This window comes from Cyprinodon tularosa, unplaced genomic scaffold (genome assembly GCF_016077235.1).
Source record: "Cyprinodon tularosa strain WSP-4 unplaced genomic scaffold, ASM1607723v1 ctg197, whole genome shotgun sequence".
In the NCBI taxonomy this organism is placed as follows: domain Eukaryota; kingdom Metazoa; phylum Chordata; class Actinopteri; order Cyprinodontiformes; family Cyprinodontidae; genus Cyprinodon; species Cyprinodon tularosa.
Window position 1 is genome coordinate 2,476,394 of NW_024038720.1, and position 21,814 is coordinate 2,498,207.

At 42.2% G+C, this 21,814-nt stretch overlaps 1 protein-coding gene across 3 annotated transcripts in view; it reads right to left on the reverse strand.

Moving 5' to 3' along the window:
* Positions 1-2,324: 2,324 nt before the first annotated feature.
* The window catches only part of ankrd11 (ankyrin repeat domain 11), a 126,560-nt gene continuing 107,070 nt past the window's right edge, over positions 2,325-21,814 (reverse strand). For 2 of the 3 annotated variants that reach the window (XM_038283887.1, XM_038283885.1), the window contains 10 exons: positions 16,596-16,766; positions 14,428-14,628; positions 14,181-14,323; positions 13,063-13,210; positions 8,538-12,948; positions 5,596-8,251; positions 5,249-5,347; positions 4,762-4,905; positions 4,575-4,667; positions 2,325-4,124 (listed from right to left, as the gene is read on the reverse strand). In XM_038283887.1, the coding sequence (XP_038139815.1) occupies positions 3,939-4,124; positions 4,575-4,667; positions 4,762-4,905; positions 5,249-5,347; positions 5,596-8,251; positions 8,538-12,948; positions 13,063-13,210; positions 14,181-14,323; positions 14,428-14,628; positions 16,596-16,766 (8,252 nt within the window). In that variant the 3' untranslated portion in view covers positions 2,325-3,938. The remainder of the gene's footprint in view (positions 4,125-4,574; positions 4,668-4,761; positions 4,906-5,248; positions 5,348-5,595; positions 8,252-8,537; positions 12,949-13,062; positions 13,211-14,180; positions 14,324-14,427; positions 14,629-16,595; positions 16,767-21,814) is intronic. The other variant, XM_038283888.1, reaches the window with a different exon arrangement.

Genomic DNA, 21,814 nt, shown 5'->3' on the forward strand with positions numbered 1-21,814 from the left:
CAGTTCTCGCGCTCTCTGTACATGCAACGGTAGAAAATAACAATTTAGAATTTTTACTTTTCAGTTTTAACCCCCCTCCCCCCTTTCCCACACGTTCATTTTCTCTCATTAAAATTTTTTTTTGCCTTTTTTATCTCGAACGTTTTTGTTTGTTTTTTTTTTTTTTTGCAGGAAATCAACAACAGCTGGAGGTGAAAGTACTGAAAGTTCTGTTACAGCACTGACGATAGCATCCTCGTAGACCAACCCTCCAAAACCCCTTTAGCTGCTCCGACAATATGTACACAAATAAACTACATTGTACAAATAAAAAAAAATAGTTACATTGTTACATCATAATCACCTGCAGCGGGCGCACACGGCTCGTCGCTGTTAGAACCCCACATTCTATGCAACTTTTTTTCAGACTAGTACAAAGAGGAGGGTGCAAAACATCCTGGGGGGTTTTATTTACAGAGCTATGTACAGTATGTCTCTTTCACGCGTTACAAGGAGGAAAATTTACACAGCGGAGACTTACTTCAACTTAAAAAAAAAAAATACCACAGGTGTCAGAAAAAACCCAAAACAAAAACATACAATAAATAGTTTAATTCTCACCATTTTAAGAGTAGTTCTCCATGCTTTTTATTAGTCCTTTTCAAATAAAAAAAAAGAACAAACAGCTACAGTCTGGGTTTTAATTATTAAAAAAATAAACAAAAAAAGGCTTGAAATTGTGATTTTCTACAATTAAAAATAGCCTTTATGTCTACGCATGTCCAGTAAGTAATAATCTAACCTAAAATAAACATTATGAGTGAATGTGAGGAGAGTAGAGGTAATATGTTGCTGACTGAGGCTAGCATCTGTTATCATGGCCAAGTGCTCTACTGTGCATCTGAGGAGTCGAATTTTTTGTCTTCTCGGCAGCTGAATGTTCATGTAGTAGAATTGTCGTGTGCAGACATGTTTAGTCTACTGCTGTGTGCAGCGGGCTGCAGGCTTCACCTGTCTGATGTGTCAGCCATCACCATTTCAAGCCTTTGTGATCGAAGAAATGACTGATCACAGAAGGAAAGGTGGGACTCAAACAAACCATTATAGAACAAACCGGGGTTAAACGGAAACGCTCTTTTGATGTCTTGTAAACAGTAGCGAAATTTGGGAGGGGTGCGGGTTCGGTCGAGGTGTAGTTTTTGGGAGGAGGTTACATTCTGCTGAGTAAGCAATGTGATTGACATGCTGAGAACAAATAAAGAGAAAAACAAAAAGCACAAGATTAACATTACACTCAACAAAAACTTTTCTAAAAAGAACAATAAAAAAAAACAAAAAACACACACGCATACACAAAAACTGAAAGAATGCACTATCTTCCCCAAAACTGAAGAAACTGGACTATAAAATAAAAACCAGACAAACAGATTTAAGAAACAAAGCATCGGCTATTTGTCTGCCAACTTTTTTTTTTCTTTTATGCCAACCAGGATGAGTGTGAGCCAAACATGTAGCCACCTTTGTCTGCACAGTGTAACAGCAACAACCATTGCACTAGACTGGACATACCATACACAGCTGTGTTCAGTGTGGGTGAAAATAGTTTGGGTTAATATTGCCTTCAGGATAGAGAAACAGCTCTCACACACAGATGGGTAGGAGACCTACGTGTTTGGGCAGGAAAGCTTTTCAAAACCACTTAAAGTAGGCGTAGATGCTTGTTGTTATTACTACAAATTAACTCTTCAATGGGAGTTTATAATCATTAAAAAACAGCCTGATTAGCTGCATGCTGTTTACCACCTCTTGTCTGTTATTATCTGACTTTTTTGGTTTATTCTATGATTTGCATCTATTTCTGCTAACTGTTTGCTTGGGCCTGACAGAAAAATAGCAAAATGCCTTCATACAAAAGGACATTATGAGGAAATAAGCTAACAATTAAAATCCCTGACCGTCCCTGTGTTAATTCCACTGGAGAAAAACATAGTCATAAACTAACAGACTATATCACCAACCTCCTATGAGGGAACCTAATCTTCCTATGGGCTGTCATAAAATTCAAATCTACTTAAAAACGTCATCTTAAGTGAACAGTTACAGGACTCATGCAAATCCAGATAAGGTTAGATATTGTGGCGCCACCTGGTGAGTACAGCTGGTAGAGCACCAATATGAAGGGAAGAGGTGCACAAACCTGACAGATATGTTTGACGTCCTTTCAGTGGCAAAGAGATGAAACACCTGTTTTCATGTTTTAATGATGATTAAGAAATCAGATCCCCAAATCTAGAAATTAAAAACAAGCAAAAGAAAACATGACAACTATAATTGTTTTACTCGTGAATGACATCTCTCTTTCAACCATATATAACTATGTGGCTTTGCCCAACAAGTATTATTTTTTTTTTTACTGAAAAAGGCATTTTCTTGGTTAAAAAATTTTCTGATATAATTGTGTAGTAAAGCAATGAATAATAACCCTCTGTTTATTCTTTAAATAAATCCGTAATATCTATTCTGCTACATCTGAGGGGCTTTATGGTGGAGGGCCCGCGGCGGGCCTGAATAATCCAGAATCTGTATCTGTCAGGTTGTCGTGTTGAGGCGGCTCATCCGGGCGAGCTGACCGAATCTAAGGATGAGTCTTTAAAATACTGACAGGACTGGGTACATATTTTGGCCCATTGGATATGAGAGGGGGGGGGGGGGGGGAGTGCTGCCCATAAGTGAACTGTACATAAAAAGATAATTTTTTTATTTCTTTTTGTTTTGTTTTTTTCTTCTTTCTTTACATGTAACTGAGTGATATTACAGTACATAGGTTATTTACAACTGTGCAGTAATGTGTGGCAAAATAACTTATCTAGAAGGCAGCAAGAATACATTGGTTAACGAATATAAAAACTGTACATCATTTACGGAATACAACTTTTTTTGTTTTTTGATGTTTTTTTCCATTAAACTAATATTGGCTCTGTAGTGTTTCAAGTCACTTCCTCAGAAACAATGAAATGCCCAAGTAAAGAAATAGACAAAAAAAAAGAACAAAAAAAACAAACAAACAATATTTCTCTTCTCCTTTCAAACCTCAATTTCTCAACAGTCTCTTTGAATATCAACATTCGTTGGATTTGTTTGTTCTGGTTGTCCTGTGGTGTTTTGCAGTCCATGGCGGTCTGTTGTTTTCATGTAGGAGCGAGCAGAACCTCTGAGGAACACTCCGGGCTGTCCTCGGGGGTCCGTGCTCTACTGTTCTGTCTAGCCAGGCTGAGAGGCTGCAGGGTCAGTCTTCCTATCAGACACTGGGCCCGGCGTTCTCACACATCTTTATGGTGTTCCAGCCCACTGGTCGGAAAAATCCACTGGCTGTAGCTTTTATGGAGCCATTGAAGATCCTACATGAAGAGCTGGGGCTCCTTGTACTCCCTCTGGGTCAGTGCTGACCTCAGTCTGGATCTCCTTGACCACTGAGAGCCCTGGGAAGCTCCTCCTCCTCCTCCTCAGGTCCCCCTGGACGGGCACTGGGCAGCTGGGAGAGCTCTTCTCTGATTCATCCTCCCAGTGACGATGGGTATTGAATCAGGGGGTTAAAAACCAAACAGAAAATAAATCTCTGTCCCCCCATCTCACCATAACTGAGCACTGAGTAGGTGTGTCCCGATGTCAGAGCCTCAAAGCAGTTTCTGCTTCTAACACTCCGATCAAACTAAAGCGTAAAAACTTTTCAGGATCAAAGTGCAGGTTGTGTATTTTCTTTTCCTCCAGTAAAAAGTTTCCTTCTTCACGGAAAGGAATCAGAAGCAAGTTTCCAAACTTTACTCCTTTTCTAAAGAATATAGTCCTTCCTGTAGAAACTCCTCTAACTTGATAGCCCTTTCCATTTGTTCGCTTCAACGAAGTCTCATAGAGAAGAAATGACTGATGGAATTCTGTCTCAATCTTTGCGCAGCGGTGCGTCACGCGGGCAGAAGGACAAAGTCGTCGTTGACGTCAACCATCGGTACGTAGAAGGACGGCACTTCGTTGACACAAAGGGATTTGTGCCCGGCAGGATCCAGCTCCTGAACCTTTAACTGCCACTCCATCCTCTGCACCGCGTTGAGAGCTGCCGCCTCGTGCTGCTGTCGCATCAGCAAACATGTCTAAGGGTGGAAAGCAGAGCAGACACATTAAGATGTGCACACATCTGTTAAACATTGGCCTTCCAAATATTAGAGCATCATTTATGTTTCTCTTGATAACACCCCATATAGACTGTGGGATTTAGGATTAGCTGAGTTTAGCTCTGACAAACATCTTGCTGAGAGAGGTCTTGTCCTGACAAAGCCTCCGCAAAAATGGGCATTAAACATCATGCTAACCAAAAACCTGCAACAGAAGTCAAAGTTTGAAGAACCTGTTTCTGAAGCTGTCTTTTTTGCTACTCTGTTATCGGTCAACATGATTTTTCTCTCTCCAAAGCTCATGTTTACAACCTGCTCTTCTTCCTTTTTTAAATTGAACTTATTTACTTCTGTAGCACCATTACAGTGCCATCCCCTGGCGTAAAGTATTACGCCTATTTACGAAGTATACGCATGAGAGGAACATACCTTCATGCGGTCGTATTTATCGTCCACGTCTTGGATCCAGGATATAAACTGACGGGCGTTGAAGCGATCTCTCACAGATTTGTTCTCATCACCCTGAAAAGGAGGACGTGTTACAACCTAAACTCTGTTCAGGTATAAAAGGTACCTGCTGACCTGGAGTTCAACAATGTAGTTTCATATCACTTACCTGACTTTCAGATGGCATATTGTACACTTCAGAGTCCAACAGCATCGTACAGGCACTGAACGGCACAGCCTGATTGGCTATCGTCCTTGCTGCTCTGCAGTGGACCCTTAAAACCTCCTGTTCACATGAAACTATCAGTTTCTCCTGCAAACATGACACACAAGAGAGAAAAAAAGATATGTAGCAACCAAATAGAATGGCAGGATTACTTCACGTCCGTCAGATTGGTGGATAACAGTCTGGATCTATCGCTTTATTGCATAAACGACTGAGACTTAATTGCAGACAGAGATGAAAAGGCTTCATCCTGGCGATTCACTGTAGCTCAGGCTAAGAGCAGGTACTATGCAGCTTTCAAATGATTTTGATCTAAAACAAAAAAGACTTTGATGTTGCAACGGAGGGCAGTCGGCATGCACTGAATATGTGCGAGGGTGAATGGGTGAGAAAAGACTGCCATGTGATGTCAGGATGATATATTTCTTACCCGCTCTATGCTGTGCTGCAACCTGAGCTTTCCTCTTACAGCCTCCTGCTGCCTGAAGAGCTCTTTCAAGGGTTCTGACAGCGATGGAGGTGGGGCAATCTGATGAGAGAAACAACAAAGTCTAAATAACTTGTCTGAACATTCAAAATGTATGATGTAGATTCTCAAATGTCTAGGCTGTGAAAACCTAAATATTTAAATAGATGGCAAATGAAGACATTTAGCTGTTATTAGAAAACGAAAAACTCTTACAGGTCAGAGAATATCTGGCAGCTATAAAGACTACAGGTTCCTTAGTATGCATCTGCATCTTGATACTCTCCATACTGTCCTGCTGCATTACTCACCACAGGGATGTGAAGCTTGCTGAGGGGCTTCCCGTCCAGCAGGTAGGAACCAGTGTAGGTCACATACTCGGCGTAACACTGTGGGGCCTGAGGGGTGATGTAGCACAATATCTTCCTCTTCTCCTCGATCTTCTTTCTGATTTGCAAGTACTCAAAGTAAGGGTTGGACCGGTCGCTGTGATAGGGCTCGATCTCATCCAGCTTAATGGCGTTGACGACGACAGCTAGGGTCTGCTGGATCATCTCTCGCGTCTGCTGCATGGCCGTGTTCACAAGCTGGACCTGGACTTGCTGTCCTGCAGAACGAGGGAACTTTCTTTTACGCGGGTGCTGGGTTTGAGAGTCCTCGTCATCAACGGTGACAGGGCGGCCTTTCGGCATTTTCAGAATCGCAGATGGCGAAGTTGTGACAGACACTGTTCCAGCTGAATGAGAGGCTGCAGTGGAAACACTTAGTCCACAATCTTTCTCTTTCTTCTGAGCTGGTGAGGAAGACACTGAATTGGGTGTGGACGTTCTTGTTGGGACCGAGTTGATGCTCACCGCTAAGCTGGTTGTAATGGTGGCGGCAGTGGCTAATGAGGTTGAGATGCTGGATGTAAGCGGAGCAGCGGCGGCATTGTTCTTGGCGCGGTTGCGGGTGACTCTTTGAGGGATTTCCTCCACTTTCTTGGCGACATCTACAGGGGCTGGGGTAGGAGTAGGGGGGACTGGTGTTAGCTTGGAGGGGGGGTCCTGAGTGTCCGAAGGCTCCAATGTGCTGGAGACAGTAACTGCCACAGAAAGATGAGTATGAGGACTGCAGGACACAGATTCTGCTACGGTATCTGCCATGTCCTCATGCTTCTCCTCTTGCTTTGCCGACAACTCTGCTTCCAGCGGTAAATGCATCGACTCAGGGAGGGTATGGATTGGGCCATGATGGTGTTGACTGGCATCTGAATTTGCAGGTGAATACAACATAATGGAATCTGACTCTTCATGGACAGGATATGGTAGCGGTCTCTCTAAAACACTGGCATGTGTGCCTATCAACAAAGAGTTATTGGTGGGCACGCTTTGAGGCTCTGGGTCCATTTCTTGTTGGGAGTTGGTGTGTGGAGACGGCACGATGAAGTCTTGGCTAGCATGTTCACCCAAGACAAGGTCTCCAGAGGGACACGGGATCTTTGACAGACGTGGTAGATCCACTTCCATTATGTCTGTATCATCCATGTTTGGAATGTTGTGTCTGATGTGAGCTGAGACGGTCTTGGCGTGGTTGGCCATCTCTTGGTCTCGAGGCTCAGTTTCCTCTGCTTTGTCAGGTAATGGCAGGTCAGGTAAAGAAAACGGGCCTAGGTCATCGAGTTCATCTGCATTGGGTGAGAACGGATCAGGCCATCGGACCACAGGCTCCGGGCCCCCAGCTGGGTTGATGTGATCATCTGGGGTAGCGCTGAAGCTCTGTGTGCTCTGTCTGCTGTCTGGATCTACACATATGGGCTCTGTTTCCATTTGGTGCCCATTTTCTAGAATTGGCTTGTTGCAGTCCTGGAAGAAAGACTCTAGCCTGTTAGAGGATGATGAGGTATTTAAATAGTTGGGTTCTTCGTCTATAGCTGTGTCAGGCCGCTCTGGAGAGGGAATTTCATCAACAGCCTCCTTCTGCTCGTCCAAATCCACAGTGTCCTCTTTATGCCACCTATTCCAGTTCTCATAGGTGACAGACGTGTGTCCAGAGATCGGCTGTAACTCGTTATCAGAATGGGAGTAGGGGCTGGTTATTTTGGAGACAGCAACTTCAATCTCCCCATGGGAAGATTTGAGGTCCATCTCAGCGTTCCATCCCATGCTTTGTTCAAAGCAGCTTTCTCCATCGTTGAGCGCAGAGTGTACTGGGGACAGTTGTTGGACTTCAGGTTCCTGGTGGTCCGGAGACACTGTATGCCAACTTTTCCTTAAATGCTCCTCACCTTCAGGAGAGAAAGAACACGGATCTCTTGTTGGTCCTTGGTCTTCTGTCACAGAATGGACTCCATCAGTCCTGTCAACCATATCTGCGTCTTCCCCTTCTTCTTCCTCCATTTCTTCGTCCTCCACTTCTTGCACCCGATGTTGTTCTGTTACACAGGGCAGGTCTGAATGGACCAGATTAGGTTCACTGTGGTGCGGCTCAGAGTTGTCATCAATATCCAAGGGAGGTAAAGCAGCAGGAGCAGGTGTTGGTGGTGCAGCTATGTCAAAGCATGGCTCCTGGGGATCTGGTCTGTGGACGGGTGTGGAGGGTTTAGGTAGGAAGCTGTTGTAGACACTGTCAGGAAGGTGCTCATGATCCTCTGTGAGAGCAAGTGTTGCCGAGACTCCATCTTGTGTTGGATGACCTAACTCCTGGCGAGGAGATAACATCCTCATAGGAGAGAAATAGGATGATGACAAGCTTTCCAATCTGTTCAAAGTTAATGGTTTGTCCTCAAGAGGTTGAGGAGCAGAGGTTTGATCGTATTCAGGAGTGGGATTGCTCTGCCTAAGAAACTTATCGGACTCCGATTGGAACTCGTTTTCTAGAGGTCTGCGGACATCAGATGATGCAGAGCGGCTGACAAGTGGTAGCTGGAGGTTCTTTGCAGGAGTAGGACACGTTCCCTCCTGGAAACTCTGGGAGTTAGTATACCTGCTGGGAAGACAACAGCAACAACAACAACAAAAAACACAAATTAGAAAATGTTACCCACTGAGGGATTGCATTTGAGTCAATGAGTCGATGCAATCAACTGGTTTTCCTTAGATATCAAACTTTGAATCAGTCTGGTATTCTATCTGTATGATCTGGTAAACTGTAAAGTGCCTTGAGATTACATGTTGTAAATTGGCGCTATATAAATTAACTGAATTGAAATTGAATAAATTACAAACGTCTTACAAACAACTTTTCTTAATGAGAGGATATTTAAATACTTTACCTTTCAAAGAAGGTTGGGGAGCAGGCATTCATCGATATTGTCATGGCTGATGAGTTCTGGCAATCCAGTCCGTCCAGCATAATGTCAGGATAATCCTCTGGACTGCAGGATGGGGTACGGGGCGTCTGCATAACTTCCTCGAAGCTCGGGCAGGAAATTACAGACGTTGGTGTGGGGACACCAGTTGGCCTGTTTTGATCTGGTCTGGGAGAAGCAGGGAGGTTCTCCTTCATTTGATGACCGGTCATCCAGTCCTTTGAGTTCTGAGTGTCGGTAGGCTGGAACTTCCTCCCTGGAGACATAATCTGAGCAGGAAGGCCGACGTCCTTTAGCTTTCTCTCTTTCAGACCCGATTCCAGGCTGTTTGATTTCTTTGTAGATAGCTCACTGCGGTTTTTCTTTATTTCCTCAGCAGACTTTGCTTTGATTTTAGGGTCCCCCGTTTTGGGTCTCAATCTTTCCATTTGTTTCATTTTTTCCTTTTGCTTCTTAATGCAGGCCCTAGCCTCCTGATCTCTAAGACTCAGCATCTGACCAAAGCTCGTCATTTGATAGTCATCATCCACCAACAGTTTTTCACGTGGACGGATGTCTTTCCGCACCGGGTCTTTGGACTGTGGGAGCTTTTCATTTTCGTCCTTGGTTTTAGTCTTACTGTGATCCATTCTGTTATCCTTGTCCAGCATGTCCCGGTTTCTTTCCTTTTTCATATCATACTTTGGACTTTGCTCCTTCGATCTTTCTTTCAGGACAGTGAGCTGAGGGCTGTCTTTCAACCCTGATTTCACATCCTCTCTAGAGTGTTTGAATGACCCAAAGCCATCCATGTATTTATTCTTCTCCTCCTTTACTTTATCTTTATGTTTCTCCTTCTTCTTTTTGTCCTTCATTCTGTCACTGATGATGCCAGTAGATTTCTCTTTGTCCTTTTTAGACATCTCTTTTTCAAATTCCAAAGTTTTATCAAAGTCGTCGTCACCGTCTCCCTTGCCTCCGTATGGGAATGTGTAGGGGTCAGCTTCCAGAGGCATGGGCTCCTTGTCAAAGGGCAGGCTCTCTCTGCGGCTGTAGGACTCTCGGTTCTCTCCGGTTTTGTCACGTTTATCACCTTTTTCCTTCTTGACTTTGTCTTTCTCCTTATCGTGGCCCTTCTTGGACGAAGAGGAGGAGGAATGTCTGTGTCTCTCTTTGTCTCTGAAACGATCCTGTGGTGTGGATATGGACAGGGAATCCCTCCTGTCCTCTGAGATGTCATTCAGGTTTATGGAGTCGTAGTAACTGCTTAGGATCGGCTCATGGCCTCGATCAGTAAAACTATCAGAGGAGATGTCGCTGTTCTTGTCATTTGAGTCATCCTTGTAGTCATTCATGGCTTCCTCCTCTAGTTTTTCTAACAGGGATTTTTCATTTTCTCCACTGCCTTTAGAGGGCTTTCTTTCCTTCGAATGGTCCTGCCTGTCTTTATATTTGCTCTTTGTCTTTTCCTCACTCGTTTCCCTTTTGTCCAACAGCTTTTGCTTGTTTTTCTTTTCCTGTGTCGAGTCCACTGATGTTCTATCTTTCCTTTCCTTATATTTTCCATCCACTGAATCCTTTTTGTCTTTGTTGTGTTTTTCTAGAGAGCCTTTCCTCTCTTTCCCAGAGTCAAATGAGGCCTTATCTTTCTTCTTTTCTTTGTGTTCTTTGTCTTTTGCCTTTTCTGTGTTGTGTTTAGAGTCAGCAGAAGATTTTCTCATCTTTTCTGAGTGGAAGTGATCCAGCTCGTCCTGATCAGGAGTTGGTTCTTTCCTGATGAAGCCAGACCCAATGTTGTAGCTGTCTTCGTCATCATCACTTTCATCTGTAAAGATGTCCGCAATCTTGTACCAAGTCTTTTCCCTGATTTTCTCGGGTTTTCTCTCCTCTTTCTTGACTTCCAAAATGTCTTTTTCCCTGTCGGCATGTTTATCTTGACAGGGCTTGTCCTTCTTGTCCTTGGTCTGTTCTGAAGATAACTTTCGATCTTTGTCTTTGCCATGAGAATCTTTATGTTTGTCTTTGGATCCCTCCTTCTTTTCTTTGGTGCCCCGGTCATCATCTTTTTCCTTGACAGTTTTCTCAGTGGAGCTGCGTTCACTCTTCTCCTTTTCGTGGTCCGCTCCTCTGTCTTTTGTTTTGTCTTTGTGCTTGTCAGTTTTTGTCTTTTCCCGCTTCTCAGTTGCCTCTCCTTTCTTGTCCTTCTCCTTTCCAGATTGGTTTCTGTCTCTGACAGCATCCATGTCTTTAAAGAATGGATCATTGCTGTATTCATCTGCTATAGATTCCTGCTTGACTTTCTGATCTTTTCTTTCTTTCAAACTGTCATACGAGTCCTTCCGTTCACGACTGCTGTCCAGTGAATCCTTGTCTTTTTTGTCTTTTAGAGTGTCTGTGGACTCCTTCCTCTTTTTGTCTTTGTCAAGGGAATGGCTGGAGTTCAGTTTTTGTTTTTCTGACCAGTCTTTTTTCTTCTCATTTATCTTTTCTGATGAGTCTTTTTCTTTTTTCTTGGATGTGGCTTCTTTCTCTGATCTTTTGTCGCCGTGCTCTGACTTCTTGTCCTTTACTTTGTTTTCTTTTCTCCTTGTCTCTTCTTTAACAGTCTCAACAATTAGCTTAACGGTGTTGTTAGATTTATATTCCTTGACTTCTTTAATGGGAACGTCCCAGTTATCTTCTCCGTAAAGGGAGGAGTCAGAAGACATCTCAGAGCCCCACCTATCATGATGGTCATCGGATGCACTAAGCTTCGTTTCCTCCAGGTTGAGGAAGCGGTTATTAATGTCATAGCCCTCATGATCAGACTCTTCTTTCAGTGTTTTATCTTTTTTACATTTCTCCTTGTCTTCTTTGATGTTTTTCTCCTTGTCCACTTTGAGATGCTTCTCCTCTTTCAGCTCACTCTTCCTTTCTGCCTTTGAGGAGGATTTCTCCTTTAACTTTTTCTTTTTCTCTTCTTTGTGAGGTTTCTGTTTGTCCTCCTTGGGTTTCTCCTTTTCTTTAAAATTTCTCTCCTTGTCAGATTTTGCAGTTTTCTCCCTCTCCTCCTTGTTTGCTTTATCTTTTGTGGCGTCTTTTGCTTTTTTGCTCTTCTCCTCCTTTGCTGTTCTGTGAAGGTCTTTTCCAGACGACCAATCCTTATCTTCAGACTTGGCTTTTGAAAGCCTATCGTCCTTTTTCGAATGGTCTTTCTCGTGTTTGGATAATTTGATTTTGCCCTCGACTGCTGATTCAGACTCAACAATTAAGGACTTCTGTCTTGAATCATCAAAGTCAAAAGAATAGCTCTTGACAAACTTCTCATTCATATCCTGATTGAGCACAACACTTGGGGCATTGTCCTTTTCCTTGTTTTTATGCTTGTGCTTCACTTTATGCTTTTTAATCACCTTTCCATCCACATCCGTTTTAGAGGTGGCGCTCTCTGTGGTAGAGTTTTTATAGAGATCAGAGTTTTTCTTGTCAACAACATTACTGTGCACGTTGTTGTTTTTCTTTTTGTTCTCTTGCGCTTTTCTCTTAACCTGCTTTACTGACTCCACACTCGAATCCGAGTACTCGGACTCGCTGACTGGATCTGAAAGAGAACTGACATCCGACCACGTAGGGGATGAAACCGTCTTCCAGCCGTCTGTCCTCCACTGCTTTGGATGCTGCTCCGCTAACGAGGGTGCCTGTTTCTGAGAGTTTAAGCTTCCATGTGAAGAGGAGGAGGAAGAGGAGGCATTAAAGCCTGGGGATTCTTTAAGGTTTATTGCAGCAGAGTCCTTGATGCTGTTTGAGCCTTTGTCATCCTCGCTTTCCAAATCCCCACAATCAGAGTCTGAAGTGCAGAACTTGTCATTGACTTTCCCAAACCTGACCTCTTTACTGACATTATTTTTGCTCTCCTTCTTTCGCTTCTTTTTGACTTTGTTTTTGTCTTTCTGTTGCTTAGAGCTCATGCTGCCAGAGTCTCTTGTCTTGGTGTTAGTTTGCTGGACTTGTTGCCGTGGTGTGGGCACTGGTGTGAAACACAACGTCCTGTCATCCTCGTCCGAGCTGTTACTGTCAGAGATGATCCGCCTGACAGGTTTCTTTGGTGTGAGCGAGTTGCTTTTGGAATAGGTTTTAACCTCCATCTTGGGTATAGAGATGAAGCTGTTGGTCTTGCTAACCGGGTCCTTTCGAAAATCTTTTTTCAAGAGGTGTTTGTCATCAACGGGAGGGACACGCTCCTCCTCGTCATCCTCGTCAAATTCGTATTCGTCTTTGACAGGCGTAACTGCAGATTTAGGTGGGTCGGCAGACTTCCCTTTGAGTTTGAGCCCCTTCTCTACTTCTGAGTCTGTGTTATTGCCGTCCACCGAGCTTGAGGGAGCAAACGACGGGGCATCTTCCTCCTCTGATGACTCTGTCATAAAAAAGAAACATAGAATACAACTTCATCAAATATAGTAGCGTCTCATCTACCTGATGAAAAAGAGGCAATTTAAAATATAAAAATAAGGAAAAAAAAGGGACAAACCTGATGAACTCTCTTCACTTGAAGTGTAAGTGCCCTTCCCTAGCAACAGATTCAGCATAGTTGGGGAGCTGGCAACCTTCAGTGGTGTTTCACCTCTCCTGTTGCTTTGACGCGGATCAGCTCCATAGCGTAAAAGTAGTTTTACCACCTGAAAGGTAATGAAACAATCAGTATTCATTGTTTTTAGGCTTAAGGCCAGGGGTCTTCATTTCAAGCAAATGTCTAAAATAAAATGAGGACAGCTGAGATTTTAAATTTGGGCATCTTAAAGAGACAATTCAAACATTTTTACTGAAAGATATCTTTAAAATAGACTTTTATTTAAAATAGACTTTTATTTGACCCCCCTATGAGTAAAACATCACTTGATGAGCAGACTGACCCCTCAGTTGTTTAGCAAAGATGCATCTTTAAAGCTGTAGCCTATTGTCCCTAAATGTATTTTGGGTTGGAAGTTCCCACGCTGTTCAGGAGATGTGACGTCAACAGCACCCATTTGGGTGCAGTCTAGCAAACAAAGTGTTATATTGAAGAGGATTTTGTGGATAATCAGAAGCATTTTGCAACAAAAACCTTCATAAGGTGAAAAACATTTTCAAAAAAACCTTGTCAAGATGCAACCTTGTCTTCCCCCTTTGTAAAATTGCCTTCTGATGTTGCTGTTTATGCTTGCTGCCTTTGCCAACACTGCTTCAATCAATCCAATTGATAAATATATGGTACAGAGCGACTGGAAAACCAACACCTCTCAATTTTGACTGCCAGAAATGTCAGGGGACAAAAATAGAATATTTCACAAGTAATTGAAATCTAACAATCTGTTTATAAACAACGCTTTATTTGGCTCTAGATTGAGACCTCTCTACTGTTCGGAAAGCTCTTCTATGAGGGAAACTTGTTGATCAAACATAATTTGTAAGGTGATGCCAGCCTACTGGATAAAAAATAAAATAAAAATGAAAAAGATCAAGATATGAAAAATATTGATCAGACTGCTTGAAGACTTGCAGCTATTTCTGGCTTTAACCAACAAACGCATTTTGCTGTTTTACATTTTTCATATTTTTTACCTCTTCATTGATGACTGAACCTAAAAAGCACCTTTTATCTCCCTTTACCTTGAAATGTCCATTGTTGGATGCATCATGCAGAGGAGTGTCATCATCCAGACCCTTGGTGTTGACTTCAGCTCCGGCTGCCAGCAGCTGTTTGGCCACATCATAATATCCCCTGTTGCATGCTTCATGCAATGCAGTCCAGCCTGAAGATAAAAACCAATGGCTTTGTCAAATATTTTACTGTAAAAGGGAAAACATACAACTGCATTTGCAAAAGAAGTGACAGAAATGAGGAGAAATTCCTGACCTGCGAAATCCTTTACATTCACATCAGCTCCTTCACTGATGAGCTCCTTGATGCGGCGCACCTCTCCACGGATAGCTGCTCTGTGTAGCCGAGTCTCTCCTCTCTCATTCCTTTTATTTACTTTGTCTTTGGTTTTAGATGCAGAGTTTGGCGTTCCCTTCTGACCCAGACAGGACTGTGACTGATGCTTTGGTGTTGTGTCTGCACACGGAGGACAAAAGACTCTTTAATCCAGGAATTTTCAAATTTTTTAACAGTTTATAAAAATGTACTGGAACCATTTGTGCTGTTAAAGGAATAGTACACCCAAAACATGATTAGCCTTCATTTTCTACTCACCCCCATGCTGAACAACACCCTGGAGTACTTTTTTGATATCTCAAATGCATCTGGAGATCTGGGAGGCTTCTTGCTGTCTGCTGACATTCAAATAATGGAGGTCTATGGTGCCCGAGGCAGAAAGGTCCATAAAAGTCCACAAAAAACGTGTCAATATTCCTCCATACTGCTCGTCCAATGTATTCCAAGTGTCCTGAGTGGGTAGCATCCAGAATTTACTTGAAACAAAGTCATTTAGAATGTTTTTAGAGCATAAACAGTAGTGTATAGGATTTCCTGAAAGCGCGCACATGCGCGATCACGACGCTACGGAAGCCGGCAGACCAAACCAGATGAAAGTGCGCATTCAGCGTCTGCTCTGCCGATAATGCAAGCGTAGAAGAAGAAATGTGCCGTTTACCTGTGCAAAGAAAGAAACAACGAAAGAAAAATGTCTGAGGACTTCAGTGTTGAGGAAGAGCATGAGTTCTTTGCAGAGCTGAATGCGCTGGTTTGGTCTGCCGGCTTCCGTAGCGTCGTGATCGCGCATGTGCGCGCTTTCAGGAAATCCTATACACTACTGTTTATGCTCTAAAAACATTCTAAATGACTTTGTTTCGAGTAAATTATGGACGCTACCCACTCAGGACACTTGGAATACATTGGACGAGCAGTATGGAGGAATATTGAAACGTTTTTTGTGGACTTTTATGGACCTTTCTGCCTCGGGCGCTGGGCACCTCCATTATTTGAATGTCAGCAGACAGCAAGAAGCCTCCCAGATCTCCAGATGCATTTGAGATATCAAAAAAGTACTCCAGAGTGTTGTTCAGCATGGGGGTGAGTAGAAAATGAAGGATAATCATGTTTTGGGTGTACTATTCCTTTAAGCAATACTTGTTTGAACAGCTTGTGGCCACAAGGGGGCAGTCACACTCCAGAACACCACATTTGCTTAGAATACTTGAGCATTTTTTACATTTACAAGATTAAAAACAAGCCTATATTTCATTTAAATTATTGACTTTGTAGAGCTATTGTCCAAAATAACATTTGAAATGCAATCACTTAATCTAAGCCAATGCCTCTGGGCATGCAAGACAGAAATTAACATTCAAATAAAAGAGCCTATGCACTGAGCCTCACTTATTTCATTCCATCTAAAATGTCAACGCTGGAAATAAACACTAGGGTTGCAACAATAACCCAAATATAGGCAGGTAATACATTTCCACACAAATTAATCTGCCTACCAAAAACATAAAATCAGAGTAAACACAACTAATTTCAATGAAAAGCCTTAAATCTAAAGTGGCATTAGTATATCAGTCTACAGCTAAATTCTAGCATGCCTTTTTTTATTTATTAATTCTGTGTACTGCCATTTGGCTCCAATAAAGAGATTGCACAATCAGTCCCAGAGAAAAGCAACAGTTAAAGCTGTTATCATTTCCATATACACTGTATTTAGAAATCTACATGTACCAGTCTGCTAAAGCCACTTTTGTCAAAATAAAATCCATCACTGACAGCGTCTCTAAAATTGCTACTCCATTTCTATATAATGTCTATGCTTGGATACGTATCCAGAGGCAGGCTAGAGACGAGGCAAAAACAAAAAACGATATATATAAAAGAAATGGCACATAGGCTCGCTGAAGATTTTGAAAATAAACAACAACAATAACCAGTGACTCATCCCCCCATCTGGTTCACTTTTTACTCTGCTTACGCATACTGCTCTCCCACACACACACACACCAAACACTACATATAAAGCTCCATCCACTTGCTGCTTTCTTTTCCGCCACCGGTCAACAGAAGACGTGGCCTAAATGATAAGCACGCACCTGGACTGTTGACGGTCTTTGCAGCTGTCATTTGCATGAGCAAGGCCACCTGCTGCCGCTCAGAGACAGGGTACCCGGCCCGGATCCCAGGCATCCCCATTCCAAACGGCAAGCTCTTCCTGGTGTTAGTCGGCTCCTTTTTAATGCGCTTCCTCTCTGGACCTGGTTTCTCTGTCAAACAGGCAAAAGCAGAGAAGAAAATGAATACAGTCTGTTGGGCTGCACTGATGTACATGTACATAGATGCATAAGGAAAGAACTAAAATTTGTAAGTCTATTCACACCATTTCTCTCTGACATGTTCTAAAAGCATAGTTTAAATAACATTATATAAACCATTATCTTAGTGTACGTAAAATTATAATCATAGGTGGTAATACAATAGAAATAAGATTTTGAGGTCCTTCTGTTAGGTTATGTTTTATATACAAAGTAGCTCAGTAAAAGCACCCTACGTTTCATCTAGTGTTGCACTGATACTGATAACAGTATCAGACAGGGCCCAGATCCAGCACTAAAATGGTGGTATCGGTATCGGCGAGTACCAACAAATACGGCACCTATACCAATTTGAGAGCTTAAAGTTTATTAGGGAATAAAAACTTCTACTGGATTCATTTTGTATTAATCTTTTTCCTGCTTCACAAAGGTAGGCAGCAGCTTGACAAAGCCATGGAGGCAATCATTTCACATCCAAGTATTATGCAGTTCTTCATATAGACACACACATCAATTTCAAACAGATGGTTTCGGCCAATACTGCACAGTCAGGTATGTGGCATCTATATCGGGGCCAAACAAAGAGCATCGGCGCAACACTAGTTTGTAGTTGTTCACAGAAAAATAAGGTCTTGTTATCAAATCAACACTAGTTTCATCATTAAAATCACATTAGTTCTGTGTTTGCTTGGCTCTTAGCTCAAAGATGTACATTACTATATAGGCTGACCTCCTGCTGAGGCAACGTTTCTGTTGCTGAAAAGAATAGTTAAGTGAGGTTCTAGTGTCTGAGCTAAGAGCCAAGCAGACTCAGTACTAAACGCTTATTCATACTGCAAAACTAGGTCGTCTGCATAGGTGTCGCAGTGACAAAAAGACGTCCCTGCCCCCTCCCAGACAGTCTGCTGCACCTCTCCCAAATTGTAGGTGACCGCAGACAGTGCCGCAGACAGAAGGCATTTGATTGGTCAATTCTACATCCGGTTGCCGGCTTGTTTTGTTTGTATGACCGCAACTGCGGAAAACTACACGTGAAGTTGGACCAGCTAGAAGAGCAAGGTACGCGAGAACACTGGGACCCTTTTTCCAGCTGGATCCCCGCTCTTTTTCGCCCTCATGTCCCTCCATTGTCGGACAAACTTGCCCCCACTTCCTCACCGCCTCGGCCGTATCTAGACCCACGGCTAGTTCATGATTTTACCTCTGGCGTTGTGGCGTGGAATATAACATAGCACAGACCACAATTCCAACTTGAGCATAACTCAAAAATGTCTGCGTCAAGCTCTCTGCGACACACTACTGCTGGGAGTATAACCAGCCCTTAATGTGGTAATAATGCTTTTACTGGATTTACTCTTATGTTGCTAACCTATATATAAAGCATAAACTGCTGTCTGATGTCACTGCAAATGACCTCAGAATCTGCCAAGACACCAGGATTATCCTTATCAGGTAAACAGAGTAAAAACAGAATTTCTTTAGATCATTTATTTATTGAGATACATTTATGATCACTAAGATCACCACACCTTTATATAATTTGCTTTAACCCAGATAATGATGTCAAGACAATCCTCTGGAAGGTACAACTCAAAACTTGAGAGGAAATTAGGCCCAGAAAGAAATGGTGTCTTTCTACAGGTCTGGTTCACCTTCAGTACATTTTCCAGATGCAATGATAATCTGCAAATTTACACACACATAAATAGCTCATAAGCCATAAAAAAGTGCCAAAAAAAAAAAAGAAAAGTGTATCAAAGAGGAAATTGGCTCCGTTTTAGTGTAAAATGTATGTATTGGATAAAAGCAATAGTCTAAGCGAATATCATGGGCATCTTGGAAATATTGATGAAACACGTCAATACATAAGCTATAAAAATTAAGATGGGCAAGAAAATGGTGTTCCAACACAATTACAAGCAAACCAGTAAATGAATTAGAAAGTGGCTTAAAGCTACAGTGTGTAATTTTCAGCGACATCTAGCGGTCAGACTACAGACCGCAGCAACATGAACATCTCCCCCCCACCGCTTCTCCCCCCCAACAGTACGGCGAGCGTTACGGGACAAAATTTCTTCTACGACGTCCACATCACCTACCCTCTCAAGTGATGAGGTTTGTTTACATAGATAATTTTACAGATAGTATTTCATTAGTCTGTGTAGGGTATAGATTTCATGTAGACTTAAGATAATAAATATACCCGTTATTTTTTCTACATCGTTGTGACGTCTTGGTGAGCTGCTTTGCATGGTGATATAAACAGACGAAGTAATTGTAGTCATTAGTTTAACAGCGAGATTGTGTTCGCTGGAAGAATATATATCCCCCGTTTACAGAGTCCAAGTCATTTTGGTGGCACGGGGGTTACAACGCGAGGAAGAGGGAGAGGACGAGGGCGAAGGCAGGGAGGCCGTGCAGCTAGGGCCAGGCGAGAGAGGGGAGCCAGCGGGGTGAGAGCAGAGGAGGAAAGGCTTGAAGATCTCCAAAGGAGCCGGAGAGAAGTAACCGAGGTATATATCCAGAAAATTATTTTACAGAAAATTACTGAATCATTACCTGTGAAACGTCAGGGACGTTGCTGAATAAGTATACTGGAGGGTAACAGCATCATCACGCAGCATGTTATTGTTTTAGACAGGTCTGAGCATCCTGTACTCCAAAAACTGCAGTGATATTAGACAATTGTGTGTGTAGGATTAATTACCTGTCCAAGAGAAAACTGGCAACTTGAGCGTCACTTTGAAAACCTTTTTCCTCCATCAGTGACTTCCATCGTGTAAATGCCGTGCCAATGTTGATCCGTGTTTTTTGCCGTTTCTTGTCACGCTTGCGTTTATTCTCGTCGTGTTTCCGCTTCTTAGATGACGGGGGTTCGGTGTCCGCCGCTTTTCGTTGTGATACAGAGTAGGCATGATCCTCCATTCGTCTGATGTTTGGCCACACAGTGCCAAACAGTTTGCAAAGTCACTCACGCCTGCCGCCTTGTTCACCTTTCTTGTTACTGAGGCGCAGTATACCTGCTTCTTCTTCTTCTTTGGTTTCAGGCAGACTAAACGCTTCTCAGGCATAATACTGCCATCTACTGTTCAGTACCGTCTCAGTTAATCTCTCTCAACTTGCCGTAGTTATTTTTGAGCGTCATGGGAGATCTCGCAATCGCTAGTTTGTTGCATCTGCGCTTGCCGTAGCGCAAAGATGTCAGCCTCCATGGCTGCGAGACCCGCTCCTATGTAATTATAAATAACGAATTCTAAGGCAACGCAAATATTATGGTTAAAAGGCTGAGCTCATAGGTGATGATAAATAACATAGTTATGTATAATATATTAAATTTCTGACTTTATATGCCTGTAATTATTACACACTGTAGCTTTAAGTTAGATAACTACTTGAATTGGTAAACAAACAAACAAACAAAAGAAAAAGGTGATAAGGAGGTTTCTATTTTAAGCTGATATTCAACATTTTAGAAGAAAGCAGAATTTTATTTGTAATAACATGCTCTAAAAATAAAATCTTATTTGAATTAGCAGGATTTGGAAACACTCATTTTTTAATGATATAAAATAGTATTCATATCAAAATTCCTTGCAGGGTCAGTTGAGCATGGACTGATTATTTAGGAGCAAATAAATACAAACATGAAGGAACAATTCAACACCCAATTCAAAGATGCGAAATTTCTTTAATTTTATTAAAACATAACTTTGGAGTTATGTTTTGAGTAAATGAATTGCTCCGAATATTATGTCTAGATTGTTTTTATCCCCCATTCTCTTAAATCAGCTTGAATATGTCCCACCTTTCTCCTGAAATTTAGCAGTTTTATAATCACTGTATTATTTAAGTCTATCTTGACAAATCAAACAACTTTCAGCACATTAATAAAGCTCATGTCTGAAGAGAATTGCTAAATGGCTAACGTTCACACGGCAGGCCTTGATGGTCAATTCCGATTTTTTTTTTGCAAAATCCGATTTTTTGACGTTGCCGTTCATATTTCCAAATGCGACTTGTATGTGATCTCCTGTGTGAACTGCAGTCATACAAAGCAAGTATCCCGCATGCGCAGTAGAGGACGCAATGACGTCACAGGCCAGCGTCCTCTTTTTTTCCCTGGAAGTAAACATGGATGGTAGTGCCGGCGCGCATCTAGCGGTCTTTTCCAACCATAAAAATAATCTTTTCAATATGGTTAAACATAAATACTGCTCCCCGCATCATCATCTGCCATGGTTGTTGTTTTTCTTGCTGCTTCTGCATAGCAAGATGCATAATAGTGACTTTTGTCTGGTATTAATAACGTTCAGGTCTGATGAATCCGACCTGGCCTTTCACACACAGATCAAATTTGAAAAGATCTGATTCATATCAGATTCAGGACCACACAGCCAAGTGGCCTGGGTCGCATTGGAAAAAATTGGATCCATGTTGTTTAGACAGCCACGGAAAGATCAGATCCTGGTCGCATATGGGCAAAAAAAAATCGGATTTGGGTCAATTTAGGCTGCAATGTGAACATAGTCAATGAGTGCAAGTAAACTAAAATCCGCAAACAGATTTATTTATTATCACAATCAAAGTACAGCAGTTGTATAAAGGTCTTTTTTGTTTCAGCAGTTTTAATCAAAAATATGTTAGTAGCTCTGTTAAAAATGATAAAGTACAATACACAGATTTCTCTGAATTCAGCCATCAATGAAATACAGTATAAAAAAATACTACAAGTGGAAATAAGCTAACAGATGGTAATGGCTTAGAGGCGCTTAGAATAGGCAACAGTATAGTGCTATGGTTTAGTGTTTCAATAGAGCAGTTTCTTTTTTCTCAAGGATTCTCTTTGCAGAGTAGTTAAAAAAAAAACCCAAACAGCATAATTTCAAATTTTCTGCATGTGCAACTTAGAGCCCAAGGGGTTTGTGGGTAGAAGTAAGTGACTGGTGTCATTAACCAGCGGCCCCTAGGGAGAGGAAGGGCCAACAAGCAGTATTTATGTC